This window comes from Electrophorus electricus, chromosome 24 (assembly GCF_041902795.1).
Source record: "Electrophorus electricus isolate QZ-2024a chromosome 24, ASM4190279v1, whole genome shotgun sequence".
NCBI classification, from domain to species: Eukaryota; Metazoa; Chordata; class Actinopteri; order Gymnotiformes; family Gymnotidae; genus Electrophorus; species Electrophorus electricus.
Genome location: NC_137520.1, coordinates 12,711,972 through 12,726,313, shown reverse-complemented (window position 1 = coordinate 12,726,313; position 14,342 = coordinate 12,711,972). Strand labels below are relative to the sequence as shown.

At 48.9% G+C, this 14,342-nt stretch overlaps 1 protein-coding gene across 2 annotated transcripts in view; it reads left to right on the top strand.

The window, feature by feature from the left end:
• l1cama (L1 cell adhesion molecule, paralog a) overlaps positions 1-14,342 on the top strand; it is a 35,241-nt gene that overhangs the window by 11,474 nt on the left and 9,425 nt on the right. For both annotated transcript variants that reach the window (XM_035522292.2, XM_035522291.2), the window contains exons 2-15: positions 5,677-6,056; positions 7,545-7,559; positions 9,289-9,391; positions 9,592-9,770; positions 10,456-10,578; positions 10,682-10,852; positions 11,170-11,284; positions 11,437-11,621; positions 12,008-12,139; positions 12,287-12,430; positions 12,818-12,929; positions 13,113-13,273; positions 13,761-13,920; positions 14,057-14,181. In XM_035522292.2, coding sequence (XP_035378185.1) covers positions 5,921-6,056; positions 7,545-7,559; positions 9,289-9,391; positions 9,592-9,770; positions 10,456-10,578; positions 10,682-10,852; positions 11,170-11,284; positions 11,437-11,621; positions 12,008-12,139; positions 12,287-12,430; positions 12,818-12,929; positions 13,113-13,273; positions 13,761-13,920; positions 14,057-14,181 — 1,861 coding nt within the window. In that variant the 5' untranslated portion in view covers positions 5,677-5,920. The remainder of the gene's footprint in view (positions 1-5,676; positions 6,057-7,544; positions 7,560-9,288; positions 9,392-9,591; positions 9,771-10,455; positions 10,579-10,681; positions 10,853-11,169; positions 11,285-11,436; positions 11,622-12,007; positions 12,140-12,286; positions 12,431-12,817; positions 12,930-13,112; positions 13,274-13,760; positions 13,921-14,056; positions 14,182-14,342) is intronic.

Genomic DNA, 14,342 nt, shown 5'->3' with positions numbered 1-14,342 from the left:
TAAACAAACATAAACAAACAAACAAACAAACTGGATGTGAGAGTGACACAATAGCTCTCAGTGTGTAGCATGTCAAATGGCGTGTGAAACGAAGCTCTGAGCGCCTGGGGAGGGTAGAAGGTCAGCAGTAATGGCTTTTCCGCTTAATTCCCTCACGTTACGATTGCTGTTATTAACCGGCTCTAGTATTTTCACTGGCCAGTATTTATGGCTCTCTTTTTGTATTTCTTTGCGCTTGGGATCTACCAGTCCCACGCCTTTGAGTTTCGGAAAAGCTACAAGTGCATTTCTTCTTATTAATTTTCCATTTAGTGTAAAATATGTTTCTTGTGCCTTCAGTGATTGCTTGCCATGTTAATATAAGGCTTCTGAGTAGTATGGAATGTCTAATTGCATGGTCAGCCACGTGTCTGGAGGCAGGTGTAATCCAAAGCACCCGAGGTGTGTGTTTCTTTAATAAATGCTCTTGTTCACACAGACCAGTCTGTCATTTTGGCTGAGAGAAAGATGCTGGTATCAGTGCACTAACGTTCGCTGTGGAAACACTGACACTGCTTCTGCCTGTATGGAATACACGAGGCCGTTTCGTGTTACCATCTCCTCTAATGTAGATCCAAGAGTTTGCTTTGCGCTGTCATCTGAAGTGGTAGCTGGTCCGTGTCATTTGATTTCGTTTCGATACAGCACACACGTCATCTAGGTTTACCCTAGATTTATTCATAAAACGCTATTGTGTTATGTCATGCTAAGAGAAAGAATATTTTACTTTCCGCCTGTATAATTTACCGCATTAACCACACCCAGAACCACGGCGAACGCTAGAATCATGTCACACTGCATATTACTGTCTGTTATTGGTACATTTCACCATAGGTTTGTGAGTGTTGTATAGAAACTGTCATCCTAACTCTTTTGCTGATATATTTGTTTGTGTGAGACCCTATTAAATTTGAACTCTTGTTATTCTACCCGAATCCCCTTTGATGTTGATCCATTGTTTTCCATTTTCCTCCCTTCTCCCTCTCTCCTATCGAGATCAACGTGAGGCATCCCTCCGTCTTAATGAGCGTACGCGCAGCCTTTAATTATTCACCACATCTCTTAGTCGCCCGTTCCTTTACTGTGGCTCGAGGTGGGGAACAATAAATAAATAAACCTCGTTGCTGCTTCCCGGCCGTCCCAGAACGGAGCTCCGGACTGCAGGCGACAGGGCTGAGGCGCAGGGATAGAGAGGGGGGGGGGACCGAGAGGGCGTCGTAGCTCTGCTGCTCAGGATCTTAGATTCGAGAAAATGTGATGGGTAATCATCCCTTTTAATTTGAAACAACATGAAATATGTGCAGCATTTTGGTGGCGGGGCGCATGCGCATGTACATGTGTGTGCGTGCACATGTTCCTGTGCATGTTTGAACGTGGAGCGGCCAAGTGTCTGCCTGTTAGCGTTCGTGTGTGTGAATAACTGAATTTATATGTTGGAGGGGCAGCTGTAAAGACCATGTTGTCATGGAAACCTGGAAAGGGAGCGTGAGTGGTAGCCCCCACTAACAACCTTTATATTTCTACAGCTTTTTGTCATTCTGATATTAACCCTTCACAGAGAGAGAGAGAGAGAGAGAGAATAGGTGTAGAGGGTGTGGAATTGGAGAGAGGCTTTTAGAAGATAAAAGTGGCAAAAAAATAATAGTGCTCTCTCTCTCTGTCTCTCTCTCTCTCTCTCTCTGTCTCTCTATCTCTCTCTCGCTCTTTCTCTCTCTCTCTCTCTCTCTCTTTCTCTCTCTCTCTCTCTTTCTCTCTCTCTCTCTCCATCTCTCTGTATAGCTGTTCTCAGCACTGATAGGGAGTGTGCCATCTGAGTGCTGCGCTGAGCCATCTGAACAGGTCAGTTCTCAGGCAGCTGGATATGTGCGCTGCAGGCCTGTCTGCACACATCCCAGGCCTTTATGAAGGGAGCACAGGGATATCCACCATATGATGTTCAGTCAATAAAGCAGCAAAAAATACATTTTCTGGTGTCAGCTGCATGTCAGACTGTGTGCACTTCATCACTTTCAAGAGCAGGACAGGAGAGGGAGAAGTGAAAAGCGTGTACGGCGTCCGGGCGTTGAGAGTGGAGAAGATGCATTGGTAGAAAAAAGAAGAAGAAGGGAACCAGCTACTCAGCCCCGACTATATCGTGCTGTCCTGGAGTTCTGGAGTAACGCATGCAAACACACTGAAAAGGCAGCAGTACAGCGAGGCTTCTATCGGCTTTTTATCAGGCGCGATAATTGCCACTTTCTCTCTAAATGGTGCTGCTCAGTGAGATCAACGGAGCGGTTATGGACCTCGTGTAATCCAGTAAACCCTATTGTGAGGCTAAAGCTTTCTGGAGTGGATTAGGGGAAAGTGTTACTTCACATACATCTGGTGCTACCCTTCTATGATGGTTACAGCCTTAACCCTTGGGCTTATCGTAGTGCCACAGGCTCGTTCCCTGGAGAAGCTGACTTCCAGGAAGACCCTAGACGGAGACAATTGCATCCCCTGTACAGAGTGGGCCAGTCTGGCACCAAACCAGATATGATGAATGCAGGAATATGAATTATGAATTTAGGTGAATTCAGGGCAAACAGGAAGGGAAAGGCTATAAATAATTTACACTGTAGGGGGTCTCTGTGAATTAACCCCCCCTACACACACGCACACACACACACTGCTGTCCTCTGCCATAACTCCTCCTCTTTCCATTACTTTCAGTCACTTTCCTTTGCTCGTCTTCCAGTGAGTGCTGCCATCTAAATGTCAGTTTCTTTTCTTCACGCCTCTCTTACAGAAGCTCTCTCTCTGTCTCTCTGTCTCTCTCTCTCTCACACACACACACACACACACTCCCCTTATTGGGTCTCTTGGATTTTCAGGCAGATAGACCCTTAGGGGGGTCTCGTGGGGTGGAGGGCTCCCATGTATTCATTATTTTTTCTCCCCCTCTCCTCCTTTCTGACACACATCTTCACAGTGGGAGGTGGTAAATATTTAAAGAGAAGGCATGACAGGACACAGCCTGCATATGTGCATGGCGCTCCACGAGGCTTGTGAAAGCCCCTTCACTCGGGGTTAAACTTGGGAGTCTGAGGACGTGTGTCCTTCGCTGGGTCATTGCACGCTGGGTCATTGCACGCTTGAGTGTTTGGAGGAGCAGCGGAGGAGAAATGGGGCAATTATGTAAAAGTGGTTGGGATATGATGGAGCTGGTTGGTGGGAAGAAGGTGGAGTTCGGACCCTCCTGCTGCCTTCTCTTTGCATTTCAACTCGTGATCCAGATGAGGGGTCATTAACATGCATCTCCATGTCCCACAAGGCCCTTGGAGACTGCAGTTTGCTAGATGCACTTAAAAGCAAGTGGATGCTACATACCGAAAACATTGTTCTGATCTTGAGAGATTTCGACACAGGCTGAATTGTCAGCGTTACAAATTAGGCCCTTTGCAATCTTTTATGTTTATGGCTACACTCTTCATATTTTAATTGATAACTGCAACTTGGTCATTGTTCCCATTCTTTGCTGAACAAAAATAATGAATTCCTCTTTGTTTGTTTGCTCTGTCTATGACTCAACCTCTTTGTGTGAAGGCAAACAGATTCCCATGCTGAGCTCTATTCCTCCATGTTAGACGTGAGGCTACAGGTTAGAATAGTTCATGGCGGCCCGTGGCCATCACGGCTGCACCATACCACCGTCTGTCCTCTGACCCAAGGCCAGTGAAGCAGGTAATGGACTTTAGATGCTATCGGAAACAGCTGAACCGCAGGTCGGTGAGCGCTAAAGCCCAGCTCATTGTGTCAGTCTCCTCCATCAGTACAGAAGATGGGACAGCCCATCGATCGCCCCACCCATCTCTTATCTGCACGCTCGGCTTAAGATGGCAAGCACCTAAAGCCAAGACACTTGCTGCACAGTAACGTGCACACGTCGGTCTGTGTGTGAGTGTGTGTGTGTGCATGCAGGTGTGCGTTTCCATGCTTTCTCTCCCTGTTCTCATTACCATCATTATTCTGTTCTTATTCACCACCTTCAGTCAGCGAGTGTGCCACACTTGGTCTGGTCACCTCGTTACCGACTGCTGTTTGATCAAGCGTTGCTGGACGGCATTTTGATTGCCGGGCGTTTCTGGTGGGTGTGCACGTGGAACTCGGCTAAACCAGCCTACACTCGGGCGTCTTCTCGGTCCCGCCGAACTTTACCGGCGATCAGCGGTCCTCTCACACGTTCCGGTATCCCGCTGCTCGCTAAGCAAATGACACAGTGCGCCTCGATTCATCCACTTTCACCAGCAGAGGCTCACCCTGCTGGTGATTGGCTGCTGACACCCTGTGAGGAAGCCTCTGATCTGTCAGCAACAGCCAGCATCTCAGACTGAGAGAGAAGAGGAGAGAGGAGGTGCGTGAGAGGTGATGCACTGGCTCGGAGGTTTAGTTGGGGAGGGGATTACTGGCTATGCTGTCACCTTCCACCCCCACCCCCTAGCTCTCTCTGTCTGTCTCTCTCGCCCTACTATTTTTCAAAGAGCTATTCAAGCAGAAGACTGATATCAGGTGATGTGTTTAATGACCCATCTAATCCATGTTCCATACCAACATTATTTCTATCATCTCTTAACCATGACCTTCTTTAAGTATTAGTACATGGCCTGGTGTTTTTCACACTTGCTAATTCAAACACTGCCCGTGAAAAACACTACCAGTGAAATCTGACACGAACAGGTTTCAAAGAAATGGGAGCGTTGCTAGAAGCGGCCGAAATGCTTATCTCCTTCCCATCATCCTCGCTTGTGTGTGTGTGTCTCTTCTTTACTCCTCCCCTCAACCTTCTAGCTCTCTCCAAGGTCGGCCGGCTCCGTTGCCGGGCGTGCAGCACTGCCAGGCTACAGCTGAGCCCCTGAGCCGCCTTCTGCTGCTTCTCAACCGGCATCAGCGGAGCCTTAAAAACACCCCCCACCTGCTTATTTTAGTCTCTCCTTCTCTCTCTCACTCATCTTTGTGCATTTCACGGTTTTCCTGCGCCGGTCCTCGGGGGCTCTCCTTTTGCGTGTGCGCGTGTGCGCCCACGAGACCTGCTCTGGCAAGGAGCAGACGCGGAGTACGATAGCGTTGACGCTAGCGCCTGCTGGGAGCTCCTGAACTGTTCCTGGAGCATGGCCCTCACCCCTGCAGCATGACTGATACCATCTCTAATAGGTGCTTATCGTCCGGCGTGCTCGTACTGACCCACTTCAAACGCTCCTGCCCCAGGCTCTTGGCCCCTCCCCCTCCCTGTTCTCCTCTTATCTGCTATCTGCTTAATGGCAGTATACTGGCTTTGATACGTGTGATCAGTCTGCCCATGTTTGTTTGATCAGGTTATGTCATTTTTGGATTTGCTTCTGTCAGCACGACACACTTGGTTGCGTATGTGTTCATCTCACCCGATGTTTAACAGGAACGTGACTTTCAGTCTGTCCTGTTTTGACTTTTGCTAAGGTGGACTGTTGCTGTGCACTGGGCTCTCTCTCCTCACTCTCTGTCTGCCCCCAGCTCCCTGCTGGACTGGCTGGTGGTCAAGTCATTTTTCTCTTCCTTTGACATGTGTGGCACGCATCCCTCCACCTCTCTCTTTTTCTTCACCTCACTCTCTCTTTTGCTCTTTTTTTATCCCCCCAGTAAGACGACAGCGGGAGGGCGTGGATCTGTGAGAGAGAGAGAGAGAGAGAGAGACTCAACGAGGAAGAGACGAGCTGAGGGGAAGCACAGCCAGCACTGGAGGAGCAGAAGGATCAGAGGAAGAGACTGAGTGAGTGTGAGAGAGGAGGAAGAGAGCCGCCCGTCCCCGTGTGGGCCCGCCGGAGTCATCCTCACAGTGTGCTCGAGTCCGTGAGCAGGTGCAGCTTTGATGGAACAGTGAGCAATGCCTTCTACGTCACGACAGCAGGTTGTCAGCAGGGGGCGCCACGCGCTTCCCCCACTCCCTCTCCTCCGGGTTCTCCTCTTCCTGGTGCTCACTCCAATGCCAGGCCAGGCTGTCATCCACATTCCAGACAACTGTGAGTATGAGATTTAAGCACTGCAAGTGCAGAGACGGTGCAGTGTGTGTCTGTGTGTGTGTGCGCGTGCGCGTGCGTGTGCATGTGTGTCTGACTGCTGTAAACTTGACGGTAAAGGTATGCTTGGATTTGTGGAGTGTCCCGATGTAGGTGTGTTTAATTTGATGGTTTGCCGAACTGATTGTAGCATTGATCTTGTTTGCTGGTGCAGATGTGTACCTGATTCTCAGCTCTCAGTAACACAGTGCTGCTCTGCAGTTTCAGTTTGCAGTAATTTGTCACAGGCTCAGAATAGCCCTTTCTCTCTCTCTCTCTGTCTCTCTCTGTCTCTCTCTCTCTCTCTCTCTCTCTCTCTCTCTCTCTCTCTCTCTCTCTCTCTCTCTCTCTCTCTCTCTCTCTCTCTCTCTCACACACACACTCACACACGCACAGAGGCTCAAGCAGACTGAGGTGGTGAGTTGTGAGAGGGCGGGGCTAGTATAAAGGTGACAGTATCAAGACATATGTTGATTTTCATTTGCAGTCCCTTTGACCATGAACAGTGAATATAGACGTGGCCGATCAATAACACACCTGCAATAGATTTTTTAATTTTTTTTTGTCTGGTGCACAGGGTCAGTCCAATAGATAGATAATATTCCCTTCTTCCAGTGCAGAACATATTTTTTACTGTGTCCAACACCACTGGATAAAGTGTCAGGACTGGAGGATACAGAGGAGGGCCCAGCACGAGCCATTATTCTGGTCTTGCTTAGCAAGCTCGTTTCTATCAGGCAGGGCTACTGGGCCTTGGCCAGCCAAATGCAAACCAGGTGTCTGAGTTGGCACAATGTCACATCTTTATTCTGATCTTTGGAAGGCCTCACATGTTCATCAGCACAAAGAGCGCCTTTGTTAAAGAAAACGCCTGCTGAGCAATGAGAACTACACAGCCCCAGAACTCTGCCAGACCTAAGAAGTTAAGCCAACATGTGCAGATGTATGTGTGTTTATTTTTTTAAATAATAAAAAAAACCCGATTATTTTAATAATAGAACATATGTAAAAAATAATACAACATTTTAAATAATAAAAATAAAAAAAGAAAATACATTTTTAGGAGGTTATTGGTAATATTTTGTTTCTAAAAGCAAAAACAGTTTTGACAGGAATTGGTTGCATTTTAATTGTAAGCAACTTACAATTATGTCTGAATACAACTTGAACAATTGAGGTTTAAGGGTCTTGCTCAGGGGCCCAACAGGGGAAACTTGGTGAGGGCTTGACTTGGCAACCTTCTGATTGCTAGTCAAGAACCTTTACCACGAAGCTATCACTGCCCCACATGAACATGAACATGTAATCACCAGCAATACTGAGAATCAGTAATGTATAAAACACAGCACTGATGCATCTGGTGTGTGGGTGTGTTTAGATAATGTAATCTATCAATGTGTATCTAGTGTGTATAAACACTCACTTCTTCGTCCCTACTGACATGCTGGACAGACCGTACAAAAGAACGTAAGTGCCAATGATCTTCTCTCGTGTGTGTGTGTGTGTGTGTGTTTGTTGGTGCATATTTGTGTGTTTGTTTGCCACAAGTCTTTATCTCTGTTTGGGTTTAGGTCTTGTGTCACATGACAACATCACCAAATACTGCAAATATTCTGTTTGGAAGTACGGTAAATGTTACTATAGTTACCCTTTTCATCACCATGTATAACATAGAGGTTCAGGTCACTATAAGGACAGCCTGCAGCAGATGAACTATGGCTGCTGATGTGAGAGTTCTGTCTTCGAGCCCTCACCGCTCTCGCGCTCTGTCCTCGAGCCCTCACCGCTCTCGCACTCTGTCCTCGAGCCCTCACCGCTCTCGCGCTCTGTCTTCGAGCCCTCACCGCTCTCGCGCTCTGTCTTCGAGCCCTCACCGCTCTCGCGCTCTGTCTTCGAGCCCTCACCGCTCTCGCGCTCTGTCCTCAAGCCCTCACCGCTCTCGCGCTCTGTCCTCGAGCCCTCACCGCTCTCGCGCTCTGTCTTCGAGCCCTCACCGCTCTCGCGCTCTGTCTTCGAGCCCTCACCGCTCTCGCGCTCTGTCCTGTTCTCTGTTCCCCACCTCTCCTTGGCCCTTTTTGCACATTCACCCAGATTTCACAATCTCTTTCTGTCATGTTCTGTTTAAATGCGCAAGCTCTCTCACACACACACACACACACACACACACACACACACACACACACACACACACACACACACACACACACACACACACACACACTTCAAATTTTGCAGTCAAACAGCAACAACAACAAAAAAGAACACTTTCTGGGGCCCATGGCAGGACAGTGGTGTGTCACGAGTATCCAACCGTGACCTAGTACAGAAAAGACTTGGTGGAAGAGTTGGCTGCATTTGCCCACTTTGTATAATATGAATTTTACCTGCCATATATGTGGACTTGTTTATTGCCCTGGTGACTTAAAAACATCTCAAAAACAGCTCCCACAGTCCCCTCCCAAAAGGTCTCTCTCACTCTCTCTCTCTCTCTCTCTCTCTATCCCTCTCTCTCTCTCTCTCTCTCTCTCTCTATATATATATATATATCCCTTCCCCTCTCTCTCTCTAGCCCTCTCTCTCTCTCTCTCTCTCTCTCTCCCTCCCTCTCTCTCTCTCTAAACCTCTCCGCTGGGTCCATTCTTTGGGTTCTTTCCTCCGTCCCTGTCCACGTCTTTCGCAGCCGCCTTCCCTGTGAGGCACTCGTGCGTGAAATGTCATCCGCGTGGCGAGCGTGTCGTTTTCTGAACACGTGGCTCCTCCACTGGGGCAGCCCATGCTCCGCTCCTCGCCTGCTCACCCAGGATGGGGGCATTATTCAAGCGATGTTCTGTTTCATGGAAACACGAGAACTGTGTGTGTGTGTGTGTCTGTCCCAGGGGCTTTCCCTTTTGTGCCCGAGGGTCTCAGTGGGAGTCCCATGGATCAGTTGAGTGGCCTTTTTTCAAATGCAGACAGTCCTTATGGGTGGACACGGAGTGTGTCTACCCCTGCCCTTGGAGTACCACACACACACACACACACATGCAGCCCATCGCTGCCAGCACATATTGGGTGGGAATGGGTTGGATAAACGTATTGTCTGTTTCTCTTGCTCTCTTTCTCTGTTTCTGTCACGTGATGTCCTTTTCTCTCTCCCCCTCTCAATTTCACTTTTTTTTTTCTGTTGCTGTCTCTTACTTCCTCCCCGTCTCTGCAGTCAAGAAGCCCCCAGTGATCACTGCCCAACCAGTGTCCATCACTGCCTTCTCCTCGGATGACATCATTATGACCTGTGAGGCGACTGGCAATCCCCCTCCCACGTCAGTATCCATAGAAACAAATTTCAAATTTAGTCCCAGATGGACTCATAGTCCGTAAACCAGGGTCCTTCACACCTCTGCCTGAGTGTTGGTGTGTTTGACCAAACACGGTCGCAGAAAAGATTCGGCAGGAAGATATTTAGCGAGTCTTAGTCTCTCACTCGTCTCTCCTGCCATCTTCCCAATTCCCCCCCCCCCAGATTCCGATGGATGAAAGATGGAGTGCAGTTTGACCCGTCCGCAGTGTCGATGTCCCCTGACTCCGGGAGCTTTGTAGCCAAGGACGGCCCCATCCACCAGCTCCACGGCAACTACAGCTGCTACGCCTCCAACGTCCTGGGCACGGCCGTGTCCAGCGAGGTCCGCATCGTCACCGAGGGTGCGTCCGTCTCGCTGTCCGTCTGAGGAGTGAAAACGCCGGCTTAGGTTGGCTTCAACAGCAAACGTAAAGCTGTGCTCCGCTTCTGCGTTTGCGCGTAGCGACGTTTGCTTACATCAAACACGGGCCAGCAACAATTGTTCTGCGCCGCCAGCCATCTACCTGTTCCGCTCATGTGCCTCTATGACCTCACTCCCAGTTTCCGTGACAACAGTTGCCCCAGAAACCAGGTCGAGCTGATACGCCGTATGTCTTTCTGCAGGGGCGAGGCCACCTGGGACTAATGTGTGTGAAGCAGGAGCAGTCAGCATGCATGTGACTAACAATAGCCCACAGCCTAAACCCTCCAGGGGCAGCAGGCATACAGCAGTGTCTCTTTAAAACGTGCTTTATTACATTTTTAAACATGATCATTCTCTGGACGTTTTTCAGTGGATTTTTCCTAAGGCTTTTAGCACTCTCCATGGCTCCAGGAAGGGCAACGTCTCTACCCTTTGTTGACGCGGCACACGGAGATGGCACCATTATGAATTCAGTTGTCCTTACTGGAACAGCTCCAGCTCTTTCGGATTGACACCGGAACTCCATTATTTGTTCATTAGACTAGGCGACTGGTTTCAGAGTGATGATCATTAACGTTCCTGTGACCCTTTCCGCTCAACACCAGAACTCCCTTCCTTTTCAGACACTCCTGCCATCCAGAAGGAGAAGAAGGAGAAGAAGATGGTGGAGGAGGGAAGCCCAGTGGTCCTGCACTGCAACCCTCCGCAGAGCTCTGTCACCCCCGTCATCCACTGGATGGACAGGAGTACGTGAGCCGCCTCCGCCCCCTTCCTCCGGCAGCTCCGCGGGCTCTTCTGACGTTCGAGGATGAGCGCGTCGGACTCTGATCCGTTTCCGTTCTGCCGCAGGGCTCCGGCACATCCAGCAGAGCGAGCGCGTGATCCAGGGACGCGACGGCAACCTTTACTTCTCCCACGTGATCCCGGAGGACAGTCGGAGCGACTACACGTGCAACGTCCAGTTCCTGGGCGCCCGCATCATCGTCGTCAAAGAGGCCATCAGCCTCAATGTTGTGGCCTGTAAGTGGGAGGAGCTAGGGGCAGCCGAGACACCGCCCCTAGGCAGCCAGGGACTGGGTTAAGCCTGCAGGCAGCAGGGCATGTGTGGGGGAGGGGAGAACAGGAGGGAGGGGCTTCAGATGAAGAGGAGCCTGATGTGGCTCCTCCTGGGCCCCAGAGCCCGCCTCTTCAAGGCTCACATGTACTGCACAGCAGCTTGGGTGGTTGCTTGTTTCCATACGAGATGTCACATGTGGCCATGTTTTTGTTTTGCTTCACTCGCTGCTGCTGTTGTTGTTGATCTTGATGTTGTTGTCATTCTTATTCTCTGTCCGTAGCTAACGCAGTGGTGCGGAACAGAAGGCCACAGATGATGAGACCTACAGGCTCACACAGCTCCTACCTGGTGCTGAGGGGCCAGAGTCTGGATCTGGAGTGTATCGTCCAGGGCGTGTGAGTGTGTGTTTGTTTGTGTGTGTGTGTGTGTGTGTGTGAATATGGATGTGCGTCTGTGTATGCATTGTTCGCCCCATGCTATATTGAAGCCAATCACATAACTGTCTTTTGCATGTCTTCATTCCTGTTTCTATCCTTTTCTCCCTCAGCCCCACACCCTCTGTCCAGTGGGTGAGGAAGGATGACGCGCTGTCTGAATCTCGCACCTCCAAAGACAGCTTTGACAGGCTGCTGCATTTCACCAGCATCTCGGAGAATGACGATGGGGAATACCAGTGCTCTGCCACCAACTCACAGGGCACCTCCACCCACACCTACTCCGTCACTGTGGAAGGTGCAGGCCACTCTGCCTCGGCTGTTTTGTGGTGTAAACTAGTCTATCAGTGGGGCTCAGTGGGGCATTCGGTTGGAGGACCTCTGGCACTGGTGGCTCAGAGCTCCAGCTGTAGTGTGCCAATTCTGTGTACACTAATTAGCAACTGCACTGATAAACATCCTCTAATTAGTATTTTTTGGGGTGCCAGGAACTCAAAGTGTCTGTCAGAGCTTTGTTTTCTTCGCATGTATCTAAATATCGTATGGCTTCATTTCTGCCGGATGGATGATTTTTGTTAACATGGTTCTCCGGTGGGTTGCTCAGTTCGGTGTATTTGTGTATTTATACGTGTGTGCTCCTGTGTGCACGTGCTCATCTGTGCACTGGTGTGTGTACTACTCTAGCTGCGCCATACTGGACTAAGGAACCGGATAGTGAACTGTATGCACCAGGAGAGACCGTGAGACTGGAGTGTCAGGCAGACGGAATCCCAGCCCCCCTGGTCACCTGGTGCATCAACGGAATCCCTCTCTCAGGTGTGTGTGTGGGGGGGGGGGGTGTTTGTGTGGTTTCCCCGTAATTCTCTGTAAATTGGCGCAGACACTTCTCCAAAGTGCGAGGTAAAGGATGACAGGGTGGGCGTGTGGTATAGGCCATGCTCTAAGGCTGCAGCCTCTGCGCAGACATCGACCCTGACCCCAGGCGTACTGTGACTGGGGGCGTCCTCATCATGAAGGATGTGACACGCAGTGACACTGCAGTGTACCAGTGCAAGGCCGCCAACATTCACGGCAACATACTTGTGAACACCTACGTCCTTGTCATAGGTGAGATATATATATGTAGTGACATTTTTTATATATATATCAAATTATATATAAAATTCTGTAATACACAAGGCTTCCAGAGAAACACTTATGTAATAGCTATATATATATATATATAATTTTTATTACATATAATAGTTAATATATATAATGACTGCATGGATCCATTTAGCTGACGCTTTAATAGAAAGCGACTTACAATTATGGCTGAACAGAACTTGAGTAATTGAGGGTTAAGGGCCTTGCTCAGGGGCCCCACGGTGGCACCTTGGCAGTGGTGGGGCTTGAACTGGCAACCTGATTATAAGTCGAGTACCTTAACCACTGCGCCACCCCTGCCTGTGAGTGGTGTCAGCTGAAGGTGAAAGGACATGGTGCTGTTTCCAGAGCTTCCCCCGCAGATCCTGACGGAGGAAGACCTGTCATACCGGGCGGCGGAGGGACAGACGGTGGAGCTGCAGTGCCAGACCTTTGGCTCCCCCCGGCCCCGGGTCACATGGTGAGAGGGGGAGGGATACAAGCTGTGAGTGCACATGCTGGCAGGAAGCTGCGGGGCAGTGGGGTTTGGGGGAAGTTTGGGAACAGTGCAGAGGGGTCATTTTGGGAGCATGTTAAAATTAGTATATGTAACAATATAGCAATATGCTTGTGTGTGTGTGTGTGTGTGTGTGTGTGTGTTCAGGGAGGGTGAGACCTGGGACTCTGTGATGTCCAACCCTAGGATGACTCAGCTAAGCAACGGCACTCTGGTGATCAGGAGTGTGTCCCACAGCGACACAGGCCTGTACACCTGCTCCGTTAATGAAGCCAAACTCACCATTACTGCTGAGCTGGAAGTGCTCAGTAAGTAACCAGTACAAACCAGTACAAACATGCAGAAACGCTTTTTTCTTATGCCCACACTTCTCTGTGCAGTATCTGAGTATTGCATATACTTTTAAATATATTTATATATATATATACTGAATAAAATTTCATATATATGAAATTTTATTCAGTATACTTTTAAAGATATTTATATATATATACATCTTTAAAAGTATACTGAATAAAATTTTATATATATATATATATATATATATATATATATATATATATATATATATATATATATATATATATATATATATATAAAACTTTGAATATACTTTTAATGAATACTATATATTTTTTTCTGTTCATCTTGAAATAGTGGCTTAGCAATTTTCTAAACAGACAGAAAATAAAGCTGCAATCAAAACGGTAGCCACGGTTTCAGTGGGCCGTGGCAGCCTTTGTTACTGCCTCTTGGCTGTGACGCATAACAGCTGCCCCCGTACACACCCGTCAGACAGGACGCTGATCGTGGAGCCACCCCAGGCTCTGCGCGTTCAGAGGGGGAAGGCGGCCACACTTACCTGCCAGTACCAGATGGACAACACTCTGGGCCCACCACAGGTCCTGTGGAGGAAAAACCAGAAGAAGCTGACTGAGTCCTCCGACACAGACAAGTAGGATCCGTCACAGCCCCACTGATCAGACTGGATTATCAGACGTACCGTGGGATAGCATCAGATGTGTTCTGACCTGAATTCAGGCCACTATTCTAGGCCACTGATGGTGGTTGCTGCTATTGCTGTTCTCCAGGTACAGGATTTTAGAGTCTGAGCTCACAGTAAATGACGTCGAGGAAGAGGATGAAGGTGTTTACACCTGTGAGGTCTTGACGAGTCTGGACAGGGCGGATGCCAGCGGCTCCATCACCGTCGTTGGTATGAAACCAATCAGTGCTTCTTATGCGATGGGCTTTTACAGATAATGTATTATTGTAATTTTGACCTGTGGAAAAAGACATTTTCCCCCAGTCATGGAAAGCTGTCTCTATATCATGTCTGCATGCAAAGTGTTGTTTACATTCTGACCTGCCCTTCAT